At 42.7% G+C, this 25,873-nt stretch overlaps 1 protein-coding gene across 2 annotated transcripts in view; it reads left to right on the forward strand.

The window, feature by feature from the left end:
* Positions 1–25,873, forward strand: part of DYRK4 (dual specificity tyrosine phosphorylation regulated kinase 4) — a 1,198,302-nt gene that overhangs the window by 380,444 nt on the left and 791,985 nt on the right. For both annotated transcript variants that reach the window (XM_069628321.1, XM_069628322.1), the window contains one exon: positions 14,250–14,391. In XM_069628321.1, coding sequence (XP_069484422.1) covers positions 14,250–14,391 — 142 coding nt within the window. The remainder of the gene's footprint in view (positions 1–14,249; positions 14,392–25,873) is intronic.

Here is a 25,873-nt window from a genome sequence, read left to right on the forward strand (position 1 = left end):
GAAACTAACAATCTCATGGGACTGAGACAATCAGGCTTCCGGCCCCGGTATGGCACGGAAACTGCCTTCTTAGATCTTAAAACGCAGATTGAAGACCTAAAAGATAAGGGCAAGCTAGCATTATTACTCCTTTTAGATCTCTCTGCAGCCTTCGACTTAGTAAACCACCAAATCTTCTGTCGCCACCTTAAACTTCTGCTGCCCACTTCTCTGACAAAGCCACAGCCTGGATCACCTCCTTCCTAGAAAATAGATCCATGAGAGTCTTTTCCCCTACTGCCACCGCCAACCCCGCGCCGGTCACATGCAGTGTTACACAAGGATCGTGTGTTTCCCCAACACTCTGTAATGTGTTCACGAAACCACTCTTTGACATATTGGACTATCTGGGTGTCACATACACCAATTAAGCTGATGACACCCAGATACTCATCCCTATCACAGGTGACTACAAAACTGACACTTTAGCAATCAATTCCATTTACCATGTTATCCAGGGTTGGATGGCGCAGCATGAATTGTGCTTGAACGATGAAAAGACGGAAATCCTCATCCTAGGCTCTCACCAAAGACTTAGTAAGGTAGACCCGTCCTTCAAATCCTTCACAATTGACGGCAATACCATCAAAGTTGCCAAAGATATAAAAACGCTTGGTATCTATATCGACTCCATGCTCTCACTCTCTAGACAAATGAACGCAGTCTCCTCTGCCGCATCATGTACATGCAAGCTCATTACGGCTTGTTGACTGTTGCTATCACCTGCCAACTGCATCACATTAGCCAGGACCTTGGTCCTGTCCAAGATCGACTACTGCAACGCCCTCTATCTCGGTACTGACCAATGCAACATTAACAAATTACAGATCATCCAAAATAACGCCATTAGAGCGGCACTAAACATCCCCAGGAACCTCCACATCTCAGACTCTAGACAGAGTCTCCGCTGGCTCTCTGTCTCCCAAAGAGTTTCACTTAAAGCGTTATCGCTAACACACAAAAACCTTACGAACCATGCACCCAGTTATCTGGCCAGTACATTTTCTTTACACACCTCGTCAAGACCACTCAGACGTGCTCAGGCCAACTGTCTGTCCATTCCTCGCTTCAACCTTCATAGATCAGGCGGGAGCAGTTTCCCAGTCCTGGCTGCGAAACTTTGGAACACATTAACCAATCCACTCAGAGCAGAACCGTCCTTCCGGGCCTTCAAGAGCAAAGCCAAAGCCTGGTTGTCAATCCAAGATCAGCCATGACTCCTAGGACGTGCCATACTAGCGCCAACTTGTTAGCATGATTGATCGTTAATATTTATAGAAATTGTATATTATCCTAAATCACCTCCTTATTGCTTTGATTTTTTCCATTTTTGTATTCCACTGTATGTAATCTGTATTATGCTTGTAACCTAAGTAATGCGCGCGGATGCCACTGGGCCTGGTGCGCTCTATAAATAAAATAAATACAAATACAAATACAAGTGTTTGAAGGGGTAGACACCATGCATTTGCCCATTGGTGGACTTTTGCATCTGTGTGCAGCTGCCGCTGTTCAACATGGGGTTGGCATCTTGTATTTGCCCACTGATCTTCACTTTGCATCTGTGTGCTGCTGCTGCCCTGCAACACGGGGAAGGCACCATGTATTTGCCCATGGATTTTGACTCTGCATTTATGTGCTGCTGCAGCCCTACAACATGGGGTCAGGCTCATTGGATGTGATCACTATGGACCTCTGTTTTGCACTTGTAGTATCATGTATTATCTGTGCATGCCCTATGATGTTTTTTTACCTCGTACGCTTCCTTTTCTGTAACCTGAAGCCCTTACATTGACCTATTCTTAAGTAAAAGCGCCTAGATACCTTGGGGTTTTGTGCGCTATACAAGTGTCTAAATAAATAAATAAATGAATAATGCCTATTGTAGAATGATTTTTAAAACTTGAAAACCAATGATACTAAGTGTTTCTGGTACATTTATACAGTATTTAGCAGAGGACAATTATAATAAAGTTAATGGTATCAGTGTTGAAGATTGGGTTGAGTATGTTTGTGGATACTACTATGTTGAAAATATTGCATGTTTACCTATATCAGGTGCTATCTCAGGAAATGTAAGGCCTCTATGATATTGTGAGAGTGGTAATTAAGCTTAAGGCATCAATTCTGGTCCAGACTGGTTATCTAATGTAGTAATTAAACATAATCCGTTGAAGTGCGCAAAATAGTTGTTTAAATTGTTCTCTCTTATATGGGAAAGTGGAGAAATACCAGAGAGTTGGTGTGAATCAATATTAATTCCCATTTTTAAAACAGGTTCACGCTCATCCCCTTCCAATTACAGATTACTCTATGTCAGACATTTGCTGTGAGATCTTTAGGTCATTGCTGCTGAAAATTATTAATGTATGGATTAAGGAGAACAACATCATTCCTTTTCAGCAAACGGGATTTAGGCAAGGTCGCAGCACTTTTGAAATAAGTTTACTCTGAACTATCTCATATCTAACACTCTACGCAGTCCAGAAAGAAGTTTATATTTGTGTTTCATTGATTACAGTGGGGCATTTGAGTGTCTCAATAGTGAAGGATTGCGGGCTAAATTACAGGGATGGGGTGTTTGCCCTTTGATCTTTCGTTTTGTCAGAGCTGTGTACACTGATACACTGTTATTATTTGTATTGACAGGGACGGATCTATTACAACTCCCGTTAATACAAATTAAGGTTTAAAGCAGGGTTGTGTGATCGTCCCTGTTTTGCACAACTTGTATGTGGCCGATATGAATTAACTTCCCCTATGTCCCTTTACTGTTGCAATCATTTAGTATCATTCAGAGGAATGCGCCCTGCAAGAGCGTGAGACAACATCAGGCTCAGCGCAGCGCCCATTTATCACCACTAAGCTGCCAGCAGGCCTCTAACCCTCACCCAGACAGTCCGGAGTCAGCCCCACACCACTGACCTGACCCCCACACCTCTGCATTGCATGATAAGCAAGCAACCCTCCTGTCCCAACACAAATCAAGTGTCCACAAAAGATCTACGCATGCATGACTGTATTTATTCTAGCAAAACACACATCCCTTGTAACAGGAGGTAGAGGGAGGGATTCATTAAAGATCAAACTTGCGGTGGAGACCTTGAGTGCGGGAGGTGCGGTATCAATGAAGCCCTGAATGTGTGGGCCAGCATGACTGTATTTTATCCTCCCTTCCTCCTGGCACTGACTCCCTAAACTGCCCAGGTGCATGCCACAGTGATATAGTAAATAGGATTAGCATGTTTAGTTTAGAAAGCAACATTGTATTATATGAGTGCCTCGACCTTCACCGCAAAAATGAGCCCAGCTGACACACGTGGATCCTGGGGAAGAACCAACCAATTGTAGCCTGTCATCCCCGATGGAGCAGGCCCATGTGAGGGTCCCACCAATCAGTGGCACCAGTTTGTACTGTATGTGATGATGTTATTTGGCTTTTTAAGCTCTTGTTTGTATCAGGACTAATCAGAGCGCTCTCGGGCAGCAGAGTCCTTTGCTGATATTTGTATTCTGTACAATTAAAGCCGTGTTATTGTTGCAAACTATCTCCTGGCCTATTTCCCTACAGGGTTGTATTCACTCTGTAGTGTGCGCTGAAAGGGGACTTGCCTTCATGTGGTGACCCTGACGTGATTTGAACACGCAACCTTCTGATATGTAATTCGAGGCTCTCTTTCTTCTTCGCAGCTGGTCATAGGGCCCTTTCTCACGGAGGATGCGAAAGTTCGGTGGTGGTATTGTGTGTCGAGCTTCAACTGTCGAGGGCAGGGTGGGAGCTTCGAGTAGGGGTCCCCCGTTCTGGTGTTCTTCTAGTACTACTAACAGGGCAGAGTGCAGCGTTGCTAGCGAACAGTAGCCCCTCCAAGAACGCGGGAGGTGCAAGTATGCTTGCTGGCCGCAGATCCAATAATAGTCCATCAGCACGGCAGTACTTTTCTTGTGGTCGGGTACTATGACAGTTTGGTTGCATTGTTCGTGCGACCCGAAAGAAACTGTCCCTTCATTGTAAAAACAAAGTTCATATGATCTTTGTCAGTGCACTTTTACTGGTTTCTCAAGAGCTGCAACCCACCTTAGATTGGTGATATGCTCTACCCATACTTATGCGCATGTCTGCTCCACGAGTGCTGCAATTTTCTCAGATAATCCTAAAAGCCCTTAAGCCTTGCATGCATGTGTTGTTTCTTGCCACTCGTTGTTGACATATCTCGCCCCATTGATTACTAGATATGGTTCTTTCAGACATTTGGGGTTATTGGAACTGGTTTTGCATTTTTGGGGGACGGGATCGATGAGTTCTAGATGAAGGTTACGTGCGTGGAAAGTGCCTTTGATCCTACATAGCGCAAGATGAATTAGGCATTGGGTCTCTATCATGGGTACTTCTTACGGAACTAAGGTCTTGAGTGCCCCAGATTCGTGCAGTATTATGGAACAGACTTAGCAACTCCCATTAGTCGTTAGTCTTCCTATTGCGCTCATGTCGGAGTACCAACTGGTCGAGTGTTCAGGATGACGAATATTTCCACTGTATCTATTCCTAAACCATGGTATGCATCATATTTATGTTGGCACTCTTGTCTTTTCTTTCTTCTATTACGTATTGCGTGCCTTTTCACTATTGTACTTCTGCTGCTTGTCATATTTACATTACTGCTTCCATTACACAAAGAGTTTTTTTTTACATTCGGCATTAGTATTTGAAACATTTTGACAGGGGGGCGGTTGGGGAGACATATAGTGGTTTGGGAGCTGCTACTATTTGCAACGGTCACATTGTACATTGATCCGATTTTCATTACAGTGGTTGGTTCTAAAATATTGAATGGAACACTTTCATTCATCCTTACTTTCGGGTTTAGGCTTGGGCTGGAACTTAGCATTATGACCGGGGAGGAAGTGGGGGTTGGGATGGATTTAACTACCGTGGAGCGTCTAGGGGCGAGCCTAGCAATAGTGGAAGGTACTTCAGTTGCATTGGAAGGAACCAGAGTGACGTTAACATATAATTCAGTACCATTTGAAAGAGATCCAGTGACATTGAAATGTGCCCTCATATTCCATATTCCCGTAGTCCCCTAACCCCTTCTTTTAGATGGCCATCCCTGATAAAAGATGTTCTCCAATAAATTCCTAATGCAGACATCATTACAGTAAACAAAATGGCCGTAAATTGAAGACCACCACTATAGCTGTACTAGCTTAGGCGTCTCCTCAGGCCTAACGCAGCCGGAACTCCGTCTGGGTGTCCACCCTCCAGACTGAACACATCCAACTGATTTCCTCAGCACCACACCTACCGCTAAGAAGCAGCTATCAAGCAATAAACACACCAGCTGTCCACATATCCGGTGCACCCACACACCATACAACACACTCTCTCTCTCTCTCTCTCTCTACTGACTTGAACTGCGGTTCCTGAGGGCGTTCAACCTACCAGTGCTTTGAGGTCATACCAATGATATATAAGGCACTATATAAATGCCAAGTAACATAACATAACATAGCATCCTAGTACTACTGATACTATCTCTAGCTACTGCTGTTGATGAGAATCTGGGTGTGGTCATCTCCATCGCTGGCATACCTGTAGTTTAGAAAAAATGGGGCAAGGTAGGAGAGGTGAGGAGGGGTAAGGGGTGGGAAAACAAAAACGCTAGAGAGAGAGTTTTAATTCACGTAGCTGATGCTGTAGCAGCAATGCATGTTTTCTTACTCTTTACACATGCACTTAATATAGTCAGCAAGAAGCTATGCGAGTTGAGGTAGTATGGTTTTCTTCATTTTGGACACCTTGTGTAGTGTTGTGTGCAGTGGGGCCCTGCGAACATCTGAGAGGTGTATCCAATATCTCATCCCCTTAATCTTTAATGCGAGGGAGGTGGAAAACACGATCTCGTAGGGCCCATGGAATCTGGGGTTGTTCCATTTTCGCACAAAGATTCTGACATAGACCACTTCCCCTGGCAACAATAGTTGTGCGGGGTTGGTGTCAGTTTGTGGGGCAGTTGTTGTTTGTGCTTCTTCTGTGTGTGGTGGAGCCATTTGTTTTGCGATACATCTTATCGCACTTGTCAGTTAGGATAGTTATTGTTTAAACCCTTCTCCTAGTATTGCTACTGTTGCTCATTGAGCATCTGATGCTCTCCTGACAGGCGATAGTCGTGTCTGCATACACCTGCCAGTCACTATTTCATCGGGGGACGGGGACTAAGTGAGGGTACCAATAAGCTCCTCCCCATAGTGTTGCTGAGCCCAAGATAAGCTAGTTTGGAGACCACATCCAATCCCTGTGGTAACCCCACTGGATGACCACAGAGTGAGGCCGGGGACTTTGTTGCAGCTGACACAAGAAGGAAAAGGATCTGGCTTAAAGTGTTGAAAACAAGAAATGACGATGCAGGCTTAATAACCCCAACATTACCTAGAATTAGGTGTGCTGGCCCTATCCCTGTTCAGTCTCTCGATATCCAACCCTGTTGGAGTCGCATTGCTTACTGACCAGCACCCAACACACTGAATTTTTATGTTTAATCTGAAGTTTAACTAAAGATGTCCTTTTCCAAAATCAACCTCCTTACAACCAAACATGCAACTACCTTAGCGTTTAATGTAGAAGAAGCAATGCACATTCTAGGACCTATAAAAGACACAGAAAGGTCGATTCCAGCACCCGAAAACCCAGAAAGACTAGTCAACAACTTAGAAAAACTGATAAGAAAGGAAATTGCCCAGAAACTTCGTGCCTCCACTTTAGCACAGTATTATAAATCACACAGGATCCTACATGGTCTTAGAGTTTATCTCAGACCCACACTCTGCAAAGAAAGTAGTGAATTTGTACAACAATGGGAACGTATAATCAATAATTGTTCACTTGACCGTATATTATTAACTATAGAAGAACTGGGGTCATCACTCACAAAAATTGATTCTGAAATCACAGAACTGAAGGATCAATTGACGACAAACATCCTGTCACAAGATGAACTTAAGAAATTCCTAGGGGACACTAACACAAAACTAGACTCTTATAAAAGAGATATCGAACAGAGGAAAATTGGAATCTTTAGCTGAGACACACTAGACTACTCGAGAGACATTGTATAGACGTGGGAAGAATACTATCAACAGAACCAACAACAATACAGAAAACATCCATCCAATAAACCACCAAGATGAGATAGAAAAAACACTGAGACAACAAGCGATACCTCAAGTAGCAGTAAAGAATCAGCACCAACAAGACCAGAGATCCCTACGGGTTCAACACAAAATATCCCTACTACAGAACCATTGATCCAACCGAATAACGACACACGTCCACTGCCAGCTTTTTTAGACAAAGTAAGGTCAGGCAGGGAAACAAGAAAACTAAAAGGGAAAAAGAAACCACTAACTTAGTAATCAATATGTCTACTAAAATATTGTCCAAACAACACATTTACCTTCTCCGCCTTTGTGCCTATGAATATTTCAAGTCTCTTTGAAGAAGAAATGAATATTGCTAAACTAACAAGAAAAATTAGACTCAAACTGTTTTTTGATTCAATTCCACCAATACAAGAAAGATCACTAGCCTTCGACACCTTGGAAATGAAAGCCAAAAGTGCATTTAATCCGATAATTCGGAAACTCTGCTTTAGATCTTTTCAGAACAAAGATGGTGAAAGATCTCAAATCCATAAAATTCTTTGACATGATAGGCCATAATCTACGTAAACAGCAACATAAACTACTAAACAATTGTTGGAAGATAGAACCATAGAAATCAGACCAGCCAATAAAGGCGGTGCCATCGTTATCATTGACTCAGATATGTACAAAAAAGTCTGTCTACAACTGTTGGAGAACAGAGATACCTACATGACTTTGGTTAATGATCCTACTACCAATATACAAAAGATGGTAGATGAAGTTCTTAATAAAGCACATAGAAGTATGGATTACTGAGAAAACAAGACTTTTTATTTAACAAAACACCCATTACTCTGGTATTCTATGGACTCCCCAAAATACATAAGCATTGCACAAATCCACTGTTCAGAGATATAGTCGCAGCCACTGAAAGCATTTTTGATCCTATATCTAAATATCTCACAACCACTGGTACAAAATTCCTCAACTTATTTGAGAGATACCACACACTTCTTGAACATCTTGAAGGACTTCAAACACATTGATGACAACTGGACACTCTTCTCCTTAGATGTCCAGAGCCTATACACCTCGATACCTCATGGTGAAGGTCTAGAAGCCATAGAATACTGTTACTACAGGAAGAATATTTTCAATCTAATAAGATCTTTGCAATTGAACTGACCAAAATTATTCTTTATAACAATTTTTTCAGATATAACGAACAATACTACATCCAGATCTCAGGCACCTCAATGGGCTCTGCAATGGCTCCAGCCTATGTTAACATTTCCATGTTTTCTTTTGAATCTGATCATATGTTGACTCATCCCAACTGTTCGAATAAACTGGCACTGTGGAAAAGGTATATAAACAATAGCTTTGGGATTTGGAGAGGTCCCAAAGAAGAACGAACTCCCAACCTTCTTGAATTACCTGAATGGATGTAATCCCAGAATACAATTTACAATAGAAAATTGGAACTCCATCTGTACACTTCCTTGGTGTCAACATCATACCTACTAATTATGTGCTTAACACAACGATTTATCGAAAACCCATAGATGTCAATAACAGTTTGCACTACACCAGCTACCATCTGCAACATCTTAAAAATAATCTTCCTTTCAGTCAACTTCTTAGATTGAAAAGAATGATCTCTGATGAGACCCAATACAGCGAAGCAGCGGGGGAACAAATACAAAGATTCAGACAGAGAGGTTTTCCTGAACATGTGCTTAATAATGCAATGATCAAGAGCAATGAGCAAGATCGAGCAGCCTATTGATGAAGACCAACAAAAAGAATGAAGATCCCGCACTGATCTACTTGACAAAATTCTCATAACAAAGTATGCATCTCACACGCATACTCAAAAAGAATTGGAAAATTACCAGATTAGTCCCTCAATTATGCAAGTTCCGAAAACCACCTTTAACGGCATACACGAGAGGACGCAATTTTAAGGAGACTTCCTAGTTAAAGCTGAAAGGTCAGATAACCGAAAACAACTGTTTATGAACAAACCAAAGTACGGCACCTTCCCATGCCTCTATTGTTGCCATTGCAACAATGTGTAAATAGGATATTTTATTAGACACCCCTGTACAGGACAGAAAGTAAAACTCAGACAATATGCCACCTGCAAGAGCAAATTGTCATATATGGCATCATCTGCCCATGTGGTTATTTTTTTTAGGCTAGTTTTCCACCGACAGATTTTGCTCCTGATTTTATTGTAGTGCTGTTTCTATTACACCCTGCCAGTTCGTTTTGATTATTTCTTCTCGGTGAATTGGACAAATGCCGGATTATAGACTCTTCTGAGGCTGAGCCAGTATCAGTCTCCCAAACTTCTCTACGCACTCAGTTAATTCCGGTTTTCGTTGATTCAGACACCTCCTGCAAGCGAGAATGTTAACTTACAACCGGCGGTGTTGAGTGGCTGATTGCTGAAATACGTCTGTTTTCTACTGCCATTTTTCTGCTCTCCTGGGTTGCCGCGTTTGATTCAGATTGCTTTTCTACAACGAGACTTGCATCTGCTGCATCTGATTTGCCAGATTGATTAGGCTCGTTGGTCAACGGGTCAACTTCAAGGGGCAAACGCAATTCTAACAGGTCTAAATCTGTCATATCAGTCATATCAAAATAAAAGGGTGTTTCCAGTGCATCAACATAGGCAGAAGAAGGGGGGGTCTCTGGCGTGCTTGTGAGTTTTGCCAGGGCGAGACGCAGCCTTTTGTATTGTTAGAACCATCTAATGGAGTCTTGGAGATGTTTAAATCATGGCTTGCGCTCGTTTTATGTTCGATCCCTTGCATTACATGTACTTCATGTTGTTGCGATAGAGCTAATGATACTAGTGTGGCCAATGGAGGAATCTGGCAAACCTTGTAAACTGGTTTTGCTGTTTTCTTCGCAGTATCAGTGTCAGTGTCAGTATTAGACATTACAGCGCTTACCTCTAACATCAGGTCAGTCTGTGTTTCAAGTCTCCTCCTCTGCTGCAGAAGTTTGTGTCGCGTTTGTGGACCTTTTCGTCCTTGCTCAAATGTTGTGCATTTCATACTTCCAGACGACAAATGAATAACCCGCTCTCCAACGCTTCCTGGAGCGGACTGAAGCAGACTGAACTCTGCTTCGAACTCCGCGCTGTGCTCCGCGCGGGGAGTTAGTTTAAGTAGGTTGTCCTTCAAATTGAAGGTGCAGGCACACTGATGGATCCGCGTCGCTGCAGCTCCTCACAAAGATAATCGCCCTGCAGGAAACAGGAAGCAGACTGAACTCTGCTTCGAACTCCTCCACCATGTGGTTATTACTACGTGGGGCAGATGACGCGTAAAATGAAAGAAAGCCTGTCTGAACATAAATCAAACATTAGAACAAAGAACATTATCACCAGTCTATTGACATTTCAAACACAGAAAACACCATAGCACACATCACATTTGTCATCCTAGAGACAATTACTAAATCACCACGAGGTGGAAATATCACAAATTTGATCACCGCAGAGAGATGTTTTGGATTCATAAACTTGACTCCCTAGAACCATCAGGAATGAATGAGGAATTTTCTTTCACATCGTTTCTATGAATGAACATACCTTGACTTTTGGCTCAATACCAGTGGTATTTTAGGCAAATGGGCCGATAATTGTCAACAGCTACTTAGTGCATAGCATGGTATCGTTTGTTGTCTCAGTGTTTTTTCTATCGCATCTTGGTGGTTTATTGGGTGGATGTTTTCTGTATTGTTGTTGGTTCTGTTGATAGTATTCTTCCCACATCTATACAATGTCTCTCGAGTAGTCTAGTGTGTCTTAGCGAGATATTCTGATTTTCCTCTGTTCGATATCTCTTTTATAAGAGTATAGTTTTGTGTTAGTGTTCCCTAGGATTTTCTTAAGTTCATCTTGTGACATGATGTTTGTCGTCATTTGATCCTTCAGTTCTGTGATTTCAGAATCAATTTTTGTGAGTGATGACCCCAGTTCTTCTATTGTTAAAAGTATACGTTCAAGTGAACATTTATTGAGTATACGTTCCCATTGAACTCATTTGGAAATCATTGAATGTAATACAACTAAGATGCACTGTTATTTTACACCATGGCATAACATGTCCACATAGCAACGTTGTATAGCGAGCATACTGTGAAACTATTGAACGACAGACCCTCAATAGCATTGTTAACACAAAACTTTTAAAATCAAGGGCTAATGCACATCAATGTATATTCTTGTACTTTTAATAACACTGATATATTGTGATCAGGTTTTACAAATTGTTAAATTGATCTTTGTTATGTAAACTATGGAAGTACTAGTCCTATGGAATCGGGGTCAGACTACATACAGTCAGAGGATGTATCTAGTCTGCAATTGTCCCTATCCACAAAGGCCGACATAAGACTACTTTTGTTTAGTCATTACTAATACTACTGGGACTTGAATTGTGATCTCCTTATTATTACTTTTTTATATACCAATGTAATTGCAACAGACTGCAATGTAAAATCATGGCCACCGATTTAAAATAATCTTTATGATGTTGCCTTACATTATCATGTAATTGATAAAGTGAACTATTACTAACTTGAGCCACAAAATCATTTGATATTCACACTCTGACATTTTCACTTGAAGTTCCTATTCCCGTCATAGGGGAACAACTCATTATCAAATAACTACATTTCCCATGAAATCCAGAGCTTAACTGACATGACCCCATCACGCCCTTTAAAACCTGTAACATTGCCTAGCAACGTTTGATTACTATCGCCGAGCAACAAGCAACGCTCACAAGAAAACATTTGGCAGCGTTCTACTGTACACCGCTGCATGCTCTCATCGAACAACGTAAGCTTCTACAAATTACTTACTATTAATTAACTTGACACAACCAGTCAAACGTACTTAGCGATATTCCTATTAGTTTGACAGCAAATGGGGTAACGAAGATATGACGTGCTAACAACCGTCTTTTACATCCATAAGTGTACATGCATAGCGATTCCCCAGAAGCCACAGAAACTTGTAAGTAGTATTTCACACAAGTGAATGTAAGATGCTTACATTAATCCAATATGCCCACTTAATGAGATCAATATTCCCCACAGGCATAACGATATAGATGCAATCCCGCTAACTCATGACCCAATGAGGCTTACCCTTTAGATATAACAGTTGCGACATTTTCAATGCACGCTCAACCTAAGAGGCATAATAAGGTAAATCCTTTTTTATCTCATCTGACTTGACAATAGCTAACAACAGTAAAATCAAGATTCAGAATTCTTTAATATGTGTCATTCACAGGTGACTTGCACAATAGTGTATTGCCACTGCAAAGATGCACTAGGCATTCAGATGACTACTGTTCCGCATCACGTGAAATTATGTGAAGTATTCAAACGCCCACCATTTCTTGCAAAAAATCCTAAAGTATCATGAGGCTGAGGTGCCAGACATATTTCCTTCATATTTGTTCATATATTGAAATTGTTGAAAATTGAAGAAGAGTTGATTTCTAGCTCCTGAAGAAGAGATTGGCCCTCATTACAACCCAGGCGTTAAGGGGTTAACAGTGCAGTAAAAGGTGGCGGCGCCGTTAAACCCTTAACGCCTGATTACGAGGTGCCTTTGCGGTTTGGAGAATTTAACGCCTGCTTTTTGCAGGCGTTAAAAACCAACCCGCAAAGGGACCTTGGTGCTAAGTACGGTGCCGCAATTTGCGGCACCATGCTTAGCGCCTTCCCCATTCCCATTGAGCCCTATGGGGCAAAAATGGGAATGGGGAAGGGCCATGGCGGCATGGGGAATTACCGCCCCGCCAGCCTCGGAATGGGGCGGTAATTCCCCATTCCGCCATGGCGGAGTCGGTAAGTTAGCGGCATGGACCATGGTGCTATTAGCACCATGGTCCAACGCCAAGGTCGTAATGAGGGCCATTATCTTGAAATGCGTAGAGCTCAATTTACATTTGTTATATATTATCATTTGTATTTTTTTCATTATTATGTTTTTCTCATGATGATGTTTCCAGAATGATATGATGTACGTATGAATGAAAAACTTGATTACCTTATTTATATGACTTGTAAATAAAATACTGATAGGACTCAGTATCTAAATAAAAAGTTGTTCACGAACGAAGTATCTTAGAATCCTATAAAATTTTCCTTAACAGTTCTGACTGGCATTTTCTTCAGTAGAATAGGTGTGCATGGGACGGGAGTGTTCACAAGTTCTGGACACCTATATATGTTACTTTTGAGTGTGACTTGTTCTGCCAGAGTCACTTATTTCTCCCGTGGACCCTAAATTGAATGAATTTCCTCCCTCTTGGATAACACTACAGTTATCCCTCTAAGTATAACATTACCTAGAATTAGGTGTGATGGCCCTATTCAGTCTTTTAATAACCCCACAAACATAAATGGGGGCAAATAGAGAACAAAAAACACTAAAATCTAATGCAGGGGCTGAAAGATTAAAAAAATGAAAAAATCCACAAACAAACCTCTAAAACACAAAGTTGTGCACTTAACCTGCACCATACTGTTGACCTATACCTATTCTGCATGTTTACTGTAACTAGCTACATGATACCTCCGGGTGTTGGGCACTGTAGACAAATGAATAAATCAAATAAACCTATATATTCCTGTTACTACACTTATACAAATCTGAGGCTGAATCTGACTGTGATCTGGTCCTTCTATAGTGCTCCTGAACCTCCCAGAGCATACGTTATGTTACTCAGAGATTCAAAGACTCTGATCGGCCCAACAAAACAGGACCCTTCTGCTTGAATCTACAGGAAATATCAAGATAGTATTAATGGCTGCTGACAAGTCCCACATGAACAATGAATGCTGAGGGGCATATTCGGTCCGAGCAGCGACTAAGTCTGGGTGGAGATTTACCCGACATTACCCTCAAAACTGTATATTTTACTCAGTATTAGTGTAATGTAATGGGAAACCCTTTGTGTCTGTGGAGTCGTTTATAAAACTCTAAAAACACGTATTTAAAAGAAACAAACTATATTGTTAATTTTCAGGATAACAGACCTCAAGTGCAGCAGCATTCATTCAACTTAAACACATCTGAAAGACCAGTGGAGACCAGCACTAAAATATTGCCAAATAAGCCAGAAAAAGAAAAATCATTTGAGGGCCACACGCTTCCTTTGGAACCTGTTGGTAAGAGAATGTACTTCATATTTTAATTCATGAATACTGATTTTAAATTAAAATTGTATGTATTTATTTGTGTCCAGTCTGCCTATAGAGCAATACATCTACCTAACAATATAATAAAAAGCCAGATGTATGCTTGTCTCTATATGTTGTCTGATGCAGTAGCTTCGCCTCTTGTCACCGCTAGAGGGTGCTGTTGCCTTAGGATAGATTGAGGCAATCCAATTCACATAGCTTCCACTGTTGTGACCACTAGAGGGAGATGTAGTATTAGAATTGATAGTGGTCCTAATGTGTCAATGAAAACCTGCATTTTGTACCGTGTACAGGGGCCTGTACAATAGTTTAGAATAATCTGAAATATTAGGCAAGCCATGGCAAATAAAACAGTATTTTCACATGCAATGCTTTGACATGTTAATGTATTCCAGCTAATCCATGCACACCTATGAAGATCTGATTCAAAAGTAGGCCTTGGTGAAGTTTTTAAAAAGCAGTCAGTGAATTTCTGTGCCTTAACTGGTAGATGTGGATTATTCAGAATGCTAAAAGCTTTTGGGCGAGTTTAGATTAGTCTAGCAAACTCCTACAAGTTTATTTGTTCACATGAGATTCGGGCAGAAACTAAATTCGGCATCAATTCATGTTACTCAGCAACCTCCTTCATTTCTGTGGGATGGTTTGCCTACAGGAGGTTGAGGCTGGTTGATATATTGTTTGGGGAGTTCTCTTTTCTTATGAGGCAGCTTAGGCTAGAATGTTTAGGTCTGGCTTGAGAGAGGTTTAGCAGAGCTCTTGCAACAATATGCCATTCAACTGTTTTATGATAAAGAGAGTGCTTCTCACTGGCCCACTGCATCGTGGCTGTGTCTTATTTCTTCCATTTCTTCCTGTTATCCTGCGTCATCCATTCCCTTCCAATCCTTTGTGTTTGCTTCACATTGCTAGATGAACATGGGGAGGAGCACTGTTATTATTATAATAATTTTTATTATAATTAGTATTACTATTATTAGGGTATTTATTGAGTGCAGACCTAGCTTGAGGAAGCAATGGAATGCTTTAAAATCAAAGTGGGAAGAACAACGTTAGGGAGCAGAGAAACAAGGTATTGAGGACCTAACAACAGGGGAGGGAGGGCAATTGTCAGCAATGGACCTACAGGTAACCAGGGGAGAAAACAGTTGGGATTCAGATCACCTAGTCTAAGGTATGGTGGGGAGTGGACAGTGTATGGACCAAAGCTTGGACAGCAGATCTGAAGTTGTTTTCTGGGATGAAGGGCTTTATTTTATACCGGACAGAATGTTGGTATTTAGCCATTTGTATCTTCCTTGCTATGTGCTGTTTGAAGGAGAGGTGTCTATCAATGTTGATATAGCTGATATAGCTGTTAGAACCCAAGGGCCTTGGTGCGGGGGGCCATATGGGGTGTAAAGCCCTCAAGGTACGTAGTAGAGAGCCAGGTCTGGATGTCCAGGTGTTCAGTGTTGGTCAACAATAGGAATTCAGTTTTGGAGGGGTTGCGCTTCAGGTAAGCAAGGGACATCCACAACTAGATCAATGAGAGACAGGCCGTGACCCTGTGGATGTCTTTGATGGAGGATATCTTGAGGTATAGCTGCGTGTCAACTATATACAGTGTTTAAAGTGGGCCGCGGGCCTGCCGGGGCCGGGCCCCGGCAGTCTCCAAAAAGTGGGACTGAGCCGGGGCCCTGCCGGGGCCCCCATCCTATCGCAACATTGGCAGGATGCATTATCCCGTCGCGGCCGCAGCCGCGACGGGAGATGCGCCTGCAATGAAGTCAGGCGAGCTGACAGAAGTGGCAGCCAGCCACAGCGACGCTGTGACTGGCTGCCACTTCCGTCAGTCATAGTAACTGCATCTGGTGACCCCTCGTGCGAGAGGTCACCAGAGGCAGTTACTGTCCCTTTGTTTCCCCAGGTCTCCGAGGTGTCTTTAACCATCGGCGAACCTGGGGATTCCTTGACATATTTCGAGGTTTATAAAAGATGGTTTGAAAAGTACACATTTCAAGCCATCTTTTATAAAGCTTTGGCGACGGACAATTTTGTCCGTAGTCAAAGCTTTATGATGGCTTGAATTGTCTACTTTCAAAGCCATCTTTTATAAACCTGAAATGTTTAAAAAAGATGGCCTGAAAACTAGGCAAACCGTAGGGAGTGCACACAAATATATATAAATGTTATATATTTGTGGGCGTACCTTACTATGGTTTGTGTACTTTGCAAGCCATCTTTTATAAACATAGAAATGTTACATATTTCTATGTTTAGAAAAGATGGCTTGCATTGTACACAAACCATAGTAAGGTACGCACACAAATATATAACATTTATATATATTTGTGTGTATACCCTTCGATTTGCTTACTTTTTAGGCCACGCCCCTCCCAAAAGCCACACCCCCAAATGAGGCCCCCCCCCCTCGATTTCTTACCCCACTTAAAGCCCGGACTATATATTTGTGGATTTTGAAATTGTTTGGTGTAAGGAAGGTTCCAAGCAGTTCTATGTAAAGATTGAAGATCAATGGGGAGAGGATGGATCCTTGCGGACTCCATAGGCGTTGGGTATAGTTGGTCATCTGGCGGAATCCATTTGTACAAACAGTTGGAGATTAGCAAAGTACGATTTGAACCAACTGAGGACTATCTAGCTGATCCCCATGTAGCCATGTAGATTACAGCTAAGTGTTTGGTGATCTACTGTGTCGAATGTTGCAGAGAAGTCAAGGAGAACCAGCCGGGACTGATGGCCATCATCAAGGATTTTAAGGGCATTGTCATCCACTATGATGGTAGCCACTGTCTGATGGGTTTCACTGTCGGTAGGAACTGAGCAGTAGCACTTGTGCAGGAATGGTCCTGGCACAAACCCCTTAATCGAACTGGACCATGGACAGTCCCAACTCCATACTTAACCATGCCAAGAAGGGTGCTCACTATGCAGCAGACCCACATTTACCACAAATGTACCCCTTTGCAGAGGGGATCGTGGAGGTTTGTGGTGGGTTGCGCCACAGATGTCCTTAATAATTTGCTTAGATGTTCAAGGGTTTTAATTCTTATGATTCTAGAAATTGTTTACATTAAGAATTTTTCAGATGTAGGACCAGGCTGTAAAAGGAGTTTGGGGAGATGTCCTTCTTGTGTCTCCTGCCGGATTTCCTCCCTTACCCAGTCTTGCGTATCCCAGATTAATGCTACTGAACGGTAAACCTTAGTATCTAACAGCTGGCTTTGACCAACAATGGTTCCTAATATGCCAGCTATTTAAACTCCCTGATGGATTTTTTAATTTGGCCCTACACTACCAATGGTTAGTTCTACAGGGATTGTGTATGATTGTGCCATTCAATCTTCAAGCCCCGCTATATCCCCTTACTCCTCCCCCCCTACTCTACTCCATCCAACTCCATGCACCTTCTCTCCTCCCTACAACTTTTACCTCTGACTCTCTTATGCCTTTCTCTCTTTCTACCACCTTTCTCTACCCTCCAATGTAACTTCATTCTCTTCGATCTTCCTATTCTCTCCTCCATCTGCTTCTCTCCTCTTAACACTACTACTCTCCTCCTCCCACTACTACTCTTTTACCACTACTACTTACCCTACTCCACACTACTACTCTCACCTCTCTGCACTACTACTACTGTCCCACTCCACACTACTACATCTCTCCCACTCTGAAATACTACCCTCATCTTTCCCAAACTCAGGGATATGACCCTGCTCACACTTCCACTAAACTCAGTCTCACTATTCTCACACCTCCTCACTTGTAACATACACCTTTCTCCTCACATCCCACTCCCACACCACTCGCTACTAGCCACAAACTCTTCTGGCACTTATTCCCTCTCACACTAACTACTACTCTCACTCCCAAACAACCATATCCTGCACCATCTCTATCCTTCTTCCTCACTCTTCTACCTTTTATACACCCCACTTCCTACACTTCACTCCACTCCACTAAACACAACTGGTACCACTCTCTCTCATAAATACATAACCTGTTCTAAGCTATAGCACAATCTTTCCAATATGCCACTGCCTTCCGCCTGGTCTCTCTGTCCATCTTCACATCCTCCTTTGACCCCACCCAAACAACCCATCCTCTGCCACTCTTTCTGCCTCCTTTTATATTGTGCTGCTGGTGGTTCTGGGCCTCACTCTCCCTTATATTGGCTGCTGCACACACCTGACTTCTTGCACCAATCCGTCCCTGTCTTTTCCCAAGAACCCAGGTGAGAGGCATTAAAAACTCCTTTAAGACCCCTACCCCTTTTCCAGCATGGTTTCAGCAGCAGTCTCTGTTGTTTCTATGTCGTGCTGTGGTTCTGAAAATGTGTTGTTCTGCTTTCATTGCGAGTTCTTGTCATGTCGTCATTGCTAGACCCTTTTGGTTTGCTGTGAAGGCTCATGGGTCCTCTTGGTTGCTGTGTTTTTGTTTCTCCCCTGGTTTGGATCTGGTGCAGGTTTTCTTGGTTGCTCACTGTTGCACTGTGGGAGATGGAATCCTGCAATGGAAAAGAAAGAACGCTGGCCAGCAACTGTATTTGGAGGCATTGGGAGAATAGAGTGTGACTAGGGATGACATTTGTGACACAAGGGTGATTTTCAGGGACTGGGCCCTCTCAACTCCAACCTCACATATCTTGGGCAAGGCTGGTTCTGGTTTTAGTCTAAGTGAGCCTTCTGACCCATATTAGGGAGGGTCCCCTTCCTTCCCCCGTGACAGGGTCATGACCATGACCGTGTAAAATTCAGTACTGAAGCTATGCAGCTTAATTAATGTGGCACTATCCTGTGGCAGCTGTGAAGAATCAGAGACGATTCTCCCCGGAAACCTGGTGTGGGACCATCCTCATGTGGCTAGGGAAAGGCAGGCGCTTCCTGATCCTGTCCCTGGGGGTGGTGTACTGTGGGAGAATCAGACTGCGATAAACCCATATTTAACTTTCCCCCTAATCCTACCCTTTTGATGACTCTTTGCCAGACTGTTGAAGATGAGAAACCTATCTTTTGTAGGAAAAACTACAAGCCCAGAATTCTATTGGGACTGAGCCGAGGAAGAGGCTGAAGAGGCATGTAGATTAGTAGTCAGGCAATCAAGCCTAGCAGCCATTGTAGCATTCAGGCAATTGATCCTAATGGTCCACACCTCAAACCTGTTAAACAAGCTGGGAGGCATAAAAGACCCCAGCCAGAAAGGAGTAGTAGAATGAGTTGGAATGAGGACTGGAAGGCTGGTTGGAGTAACAGTAGTAGAGAAGAAGCACAAAGCTGGCCAATCATAGAAAAGTGGCATAATAGAAGGGATACCGGAGCTTGGAGACTGCAAATTTCACCTTCAAGATCTGAGAGAGTCCTTTTCTGTCAAACTCCCAATTGCACAGGCTGCACAGCGGAAGACGTGCAGAAGGCTGGGTTTTCCCCATGTGAGCTGCGTTGCAATGATTACAGAGCCAGGGAAGTGTTGCAGGAGACTAAGGCCAGAATCAGAAGGTGAGCCGGGGGTCTCGGGAGAAAAGGAAATTCCCACAGCAAGTGCCCGTACCAGAGACACCCGTGCTGGAGCGGGGTGTGGGTCCCCAGCCGGCCTCAAGTAGCAGAAAAGGTGGAGAAAGTCAGTAAAGCAGTGCGACCCGCAGGACCAGTGTCACTGAAGACGGTGAGTGAAGCACAGCGTTCAGTTGCACTGTGTGAGTCTTGCCGGTAACTCTAACTAGCTCCTAATTGACTTGCATTACAGCTAATTTTGTTTGTTTTATTGAAAGTGTTCTCATCAATGAAGTTGTAGCATTCGCGTATAACAGTGAAGATTTGTATTCGCGTGAGAAGATAAAACACTTTAAACCCATTGTTGATGTAAAGTAAGACACTTGAGGAGATTATGGCTCACCGCGCTTGTTACTTAATATACATTCCTTTGTGTAATCATATAGGTTTTGGGCCTGTCGCTTGATGGGGTGGCTAAGGGTATCCTCAGACCCCTGATTTAAAATAGCATACAAGTAAGTCACCCCTTTGTCATGCACTTGTAGTTGAAGATAATCAATTGGAGACCACTGGTTATTTCTTGACTGGTGTTTTATTAGCTGCTTGACCCTATGTCAACACGTGTTTCAACCTCCTATGGTATTCATCAAGACAGGACTCAATCTCTGTAACTTCCAAAGTAGTTGCACATTGTTCATCTAAATGTTATATGAAGGATACAATCCTTTTCAGACCTTGCTCATACTAGAATCCTGTTGAGTCCTTACGGCGTTCCGCATGCATTTCAAGAAATAACCAGTGCTCTCAAGCTGAATATCTTTAAGGACAGGTGCATGACAAAGGGGTGACTTACTTGTATGCCATTGTTGATGCATCCAACACTGTTTGCTGTACAATAAAGTGGTTGGATGTCTCTGATTAAGTTAAGAGTACGCTTCCTAAACATTACTGCTTATTGAACTTTATGTATACAAGAGTTACAAGTAGTAGAGGGAAAAGTATTATACTCCCATTAATACTGAAGCAGTAGTAGTTACACTTGAACTGTGGTGGTGTATACAAATTGTAGTAGTGATTAAAGCAGTATTGTGCTATGAAACCAAGGCAACTGTTCTCATAGTGCCAACAATAAGAGTTTGGTGTTTGTTAGTAGAAGTAGTAGAACATCCTGACAAATATATACGAATGTAAAGTTGTAACAGAAGAAGTTGTCAAGAAGTGTATGTTATGGACATTTGAAGAATACCACACTTTCTTTGAACTGTAGCAATTTACCTAGAAGTAGAGACCAGTGATCATCATAACCAGGATTACTATTGGTACTATATTGCTTTCTTCCTGGAAGGGGAAGGTGATCTTTTCAGACACAGATAAAGAGTGGTTACCAATTCTGGTGTGGGCCACTGGGAATGCATGCTGCTACTGCAAGGACTGTCCTCTTAGGGCTCATTTTTGTCATAGAAGTAGCCCTAAGAGGACAGTTGTTGCAGCAGCAGCCTACACTCCCAGGGGCCCATGTCAAGACATTTATAACTTTCTTTTCTTTTGTTGAACATTTGAAAGTGACTTTGAAGCCTGAGGAAGGGAATTTACCAAGGACAGAAGAAGGCCATAATGATATTGGGTTTGTATTGTTTATTATATAGTGGTGCTTTATATAATTGTCTTTGTATATTAATTGTTTAGAGTGAGGGCCAGTTTATCCGTGCTAGAGAATGTTCCCTTAGTCTTTAGACTAGGTAGTGAATTCCTCTGTAGATAAGGGCAAGTTAGGTATAATTTCATTATATTTTCTTTAATAAAAATGGCCTATTTTGAGAAATCTACAAGCAGTTGTGCGCCTCGTGTTACTGACCACTCACGCATCTCTCACTGCTGTTCCTGCATGCAGCCTCTCTCTTCCAGGGGCCTAAGGCTGGAATCCAGTATGTTGTAATCAGGTTGAGCGCTCTGCAGGGCAAAATGTGTTCCCTCATATCAGCGCTGACTGCTCTGTAATGTCTAGTCTTGGTGTGGGCCCCTTGGAGTGTAGGCTGCTTCTGCAAAGACTATTATTTTAGGGCTCCTTTTTGTGATAGAATTTAAAGTTGAGCAAAAAGAAGTTCCAGAGTTGTCATCATCCTTTGAGGAGTGGGATCTTTTCAATGTGTTTTGGGAGTTATAGAAGTAATGGCTAAAACAGTGATTTGAACAGCGTTTAAGATGTTAAGAAGAGCAAACTCTCTGCTCTGCCAACCTGAACCACGGGCAGTTCTTGTATTTGGAAGAGTAAGACGCTTTACATCCATTCCTCAAGCCAAATGTCTAGGGATCATATGTGCGAGGGAGAGAAGGTGGTTGTTGCTGGGACCTCGTAGGACTCTAGGGAATTACACTGCTGTTGTTGTCATAGGTGTGTCCATGCTGTGACTGAGGCTTCCTCACATAGTTCTAACATGCAAGGCCCAGACAAATAGCAATCAACACCCTGGGGTTGTTGGGTCCAGTGTGAGGGCCTCACAGAGCAAGGACACAGACAACATTGTAAAACAGTGGGGACAATGTAGTGTGTGGGCCACACCATTAGCAGTTGAGAACAGGGGAAGCAGGTGTGGTTGATTGGTGCCAAGCATAATTGTTGAAATTGCTACCATGACTTAATCATTTTTATTTTTCTTGTGTGAGGGGCACTAGTGTTGTCTCCTTGTCTTTTTCTCCTTCCTAGAGTTGCTGATGTGGTCAGATTTTGATTTGCCTTTGATTATCCTAACCGCATTGTTTTGGATGATATGATACGCCTGTAGGCTTTTTTTGTTAGCTCCTACCATTAATGCGTTTCCATAGTCTAATCGGGATAGGATGGTTGCTCTAGGCACTGTGGCACAGTTGTTCTCTGAAAGATAGGGTCTAATGGCTTTAAGGAGTCGCAGATAGCAATTGCATGTTTTTTGTATGTACTGAGCCTGAGCTTCAGCTCCTAGGGATGCTTCCATCATCATACCTAGGGTTTTCACCTTCTCAAGTACTTTGATGTTTGTGTCTTCAATCTTAAAGTTTTCATAGTCTGGGGTTAGGGAGTTTCTGGCTTGGGTGGATCCAAAGACCATCATCTCGGTTTTGTTGCCGTTCAGGCACATCCAATTGGTGTCCATCCATTGCTCGATGATGTTGTATATTCTGAGAAGATTATCGTTGTCAGTTTTATGGTCCCCACTAAGTTCCAACACCAGTTGCGTAACCTCCGCATAGTTGGTAGAAAACACATTTGCATGATCTATTACATAGCATACAAATCTGATGTAGAGGTTGAAAAGTAGTGGTGATATGCTGGCTCCCTGTGGGACTCCGCAGAGAATCTCCCTTTCCATGGAGAATTTACCTCCCCAATGTACTCGAGAGGTCCTGTTCTTTAGGAAAGACAATATCCATGTCTTTGCCACCGGTGAGCAATTTGCCGTTTTACCTAGTGCTACTTCAAGCAGATTGTGGTCTAGTAGGTCGAATGCGGCGCTGAGATCCAACAGGATAAGAAGTCCAGTTTTTCCCCTGTCCATGATGCTGAGCATCTTTGCCTGTAAGTCCAGCATAGCTGATTCTGTACTGTGTGCTGGTCTAAACCCTGACTGTTGTGGGTGAAGTGAGTCTGAGGCCTCAGTGTGTGCCTGTAATTGAGCGGTAGCTACCTTGTCCATGATTTTAAGCAAGAAATTACAATTTGTGTTTGGTCTTAGGTTGCCTGGATCTCTCGGATCCATGCCTGTTTTTTTTTATGGACAGTGGGACTAATTGGTCCCTGAACGAGGTATTAATAATGTTATACAGTGTAGTGGCAAAAATCTTTGGTTGTCGAGAATTATTTTGGCTGGTATGATGTTTTCCGCGCCGGATGTTGGTTTGATAGAGGCAAGTGTTTTTTTCATCTCTTCTGCAGTGATATACGAGAAGTTGAAAGTTTGTATGTTTTCAAGAGGCTTTTCTGCCAGCATTTTTATGGTTTTAGGTTTGCTTAGTTGGGCTTTTGTGATTTTGTCTCTAGCCTTTTCTAGTTTCTAAAAAAATGCTTTCTGGGTGTTATCACATTCCTGTTGCGAGGGTGAGAAAGGTGGCGAGATGGCAAGGGGTTTGTCTAAGGACTTCAAGATGTTGAATAGTTTACTTGACACATTGTCTGCTGCCAAGATTTGTTTATTGAAGTACTGCTTTTTGGCCTCTATTATTTCTTTCTTGTAGCACGTTTCTGTGGTTTTCCATTTTTCCCTATTTTCTGCTGTGGGTTTTTTTTCCATGCATTTTTCAGTTTTCTTTTGGCTCCTTTTAACTGGGATAGTTCTTTAGAGAACCATTCTTGCAATTTGCTTTTGGTTCTAAAGGTTTTGGGCTGTAAGGGAGCATTTTGATCTACTAGCCTTTTTAGATGGTCAAGGAGGGTACTCATCATGGTGTCACAAGAGTCCTCTTCTTCAATACTGGTGGTAAAGTCTTTTATACAGGATTCAAGTTGTTCTTTCTTAATGTGTTTGAAGTTCCTTTGCGTGATTTTTATAGGAGGGTTGGGGTTTTTCTCCTTAGGTGAGGGGAGAGAGACCTGAAAAGTGAGACTGTAATGGTCTGACCAGATACAGGGTTCGGTTTGGTAGTCGTGTCTCTCAAGGTTGTTGGTAATTATCCAATCCAGTTGATGTCCATTTTTCATTGTCGGTTCTCTGTTAGTGATGTTGTAATCTATGTTTTGTAGTGAGCTTTCTAAATTGATGGCGTCTGCGTCTGCCTGATTGCCGTTCCATCTATTAAGATCTCCGACCGCTAATGTGGCGCAGTTGGGTCCTTTCAGGAGATTTAGGAGGTGAGTGAAATTTATGTTGAAATCAGGAGTGGGAGATGGTGGTCTGTAAACCACTAACAGATTAAGGCAATTGTTTTCAGTTGGTAGGTGCTTAAGGTGAATCATTTTGCAGCTAATGTATGATGATTTACCTTGGAAGAGTGCAATGGAGCTTCTAGCAATTACTGCTACTCTCCCTCCTTTTCCGGTTTCCCTGCTAGTGCAGTGAATTACATACCCATCAGGGACGGCGATGTCACAAGTTGGACCTATAGGCTCTGAGAGCCAGGTTTCTGTGACACAGAAGATGTCTATATCTTCCTCAATAATCCTGTCATGGATACATTGGGCCTGTTTGTTGAGTGAGCGTGTATTAAGTAGACACATTTTTAGTTCAGTAGTATGTTTTGTTGTGGTTGGTGTAGCTGGCAACTGAGTAGCAGAGGGTCCTATTTTTTTGTGTTGTCTTTTAATTGCAAGTTCCTCGTTGTTTCTGTTTTGGTTGTCATTATTATCCTGGGCGAGACGTGTCGCTATCATGGCTTTGTTTAAGCAATGAGGTTTCAGTTGCTCTAGGAGCAGGATGTTCAAAGAGGGAAAGCCCATATTTGAATGGAATGTATGTGATTTGGTGCCTCAGTGTTTCCTGACAGCGTTTTCTCCGCCAGACGGCGAGGACCGGCGCAAGACCGGCTTGGCCCAGAAGCACCGGCGCTGAAGCCCCTGGCGTTCCTATAAGAGGATCGCTGGTGTTTCTGGGAAATAAAGTCCCAGTAAGCCTCCTAGCCAATGGTAATGGCTGGTGTGGTGGTCTATTTACGTGTGCTCAATAAATTAGCTAATTATCGCGTGCCGTGGAGCGGCTGGGAGTCAGCTTGCTGCGGTGGAACTCAGAGCGCCAGGGTGAGCAGGGCGTTCGGGCTGAGTTGCAAGGACTTCAATTTCAATTAAAGCGCACCAAACACACACTCCGTTTTGTAAGCAGCAAGATAATCCCAGATACAAAAAAGAAAGAACCTGAAAGCAAGCCCCACAGCAGATTAAGTAGCTGGGGAAGACTAGGCTTGTCTCAGGTGCACCAGATCAACTGATTTGAAGAGCCTGGGGCTGCTGGGAAATGTGGTTTCCCTGGCAAAGTAGCTCCGAGTACACAAAG

This window comes from Ambystoma mexicanum, chromosome 12 (assembly GCF_040938575.1).
Source record: "Ambystoma mexicanum isolate Mex_15411 chromosome 12, UKY_AmexF1_1, whole genome shotgun sequence".
In the NCBI taxonomy this organism is placed as follows: domain Eukaryota; kingdom Metazoa; phylum Chordata; class Amphibia; order Caudata; family Ambystomatidae; genus Ambystoma; species Ambystoma mexicanum.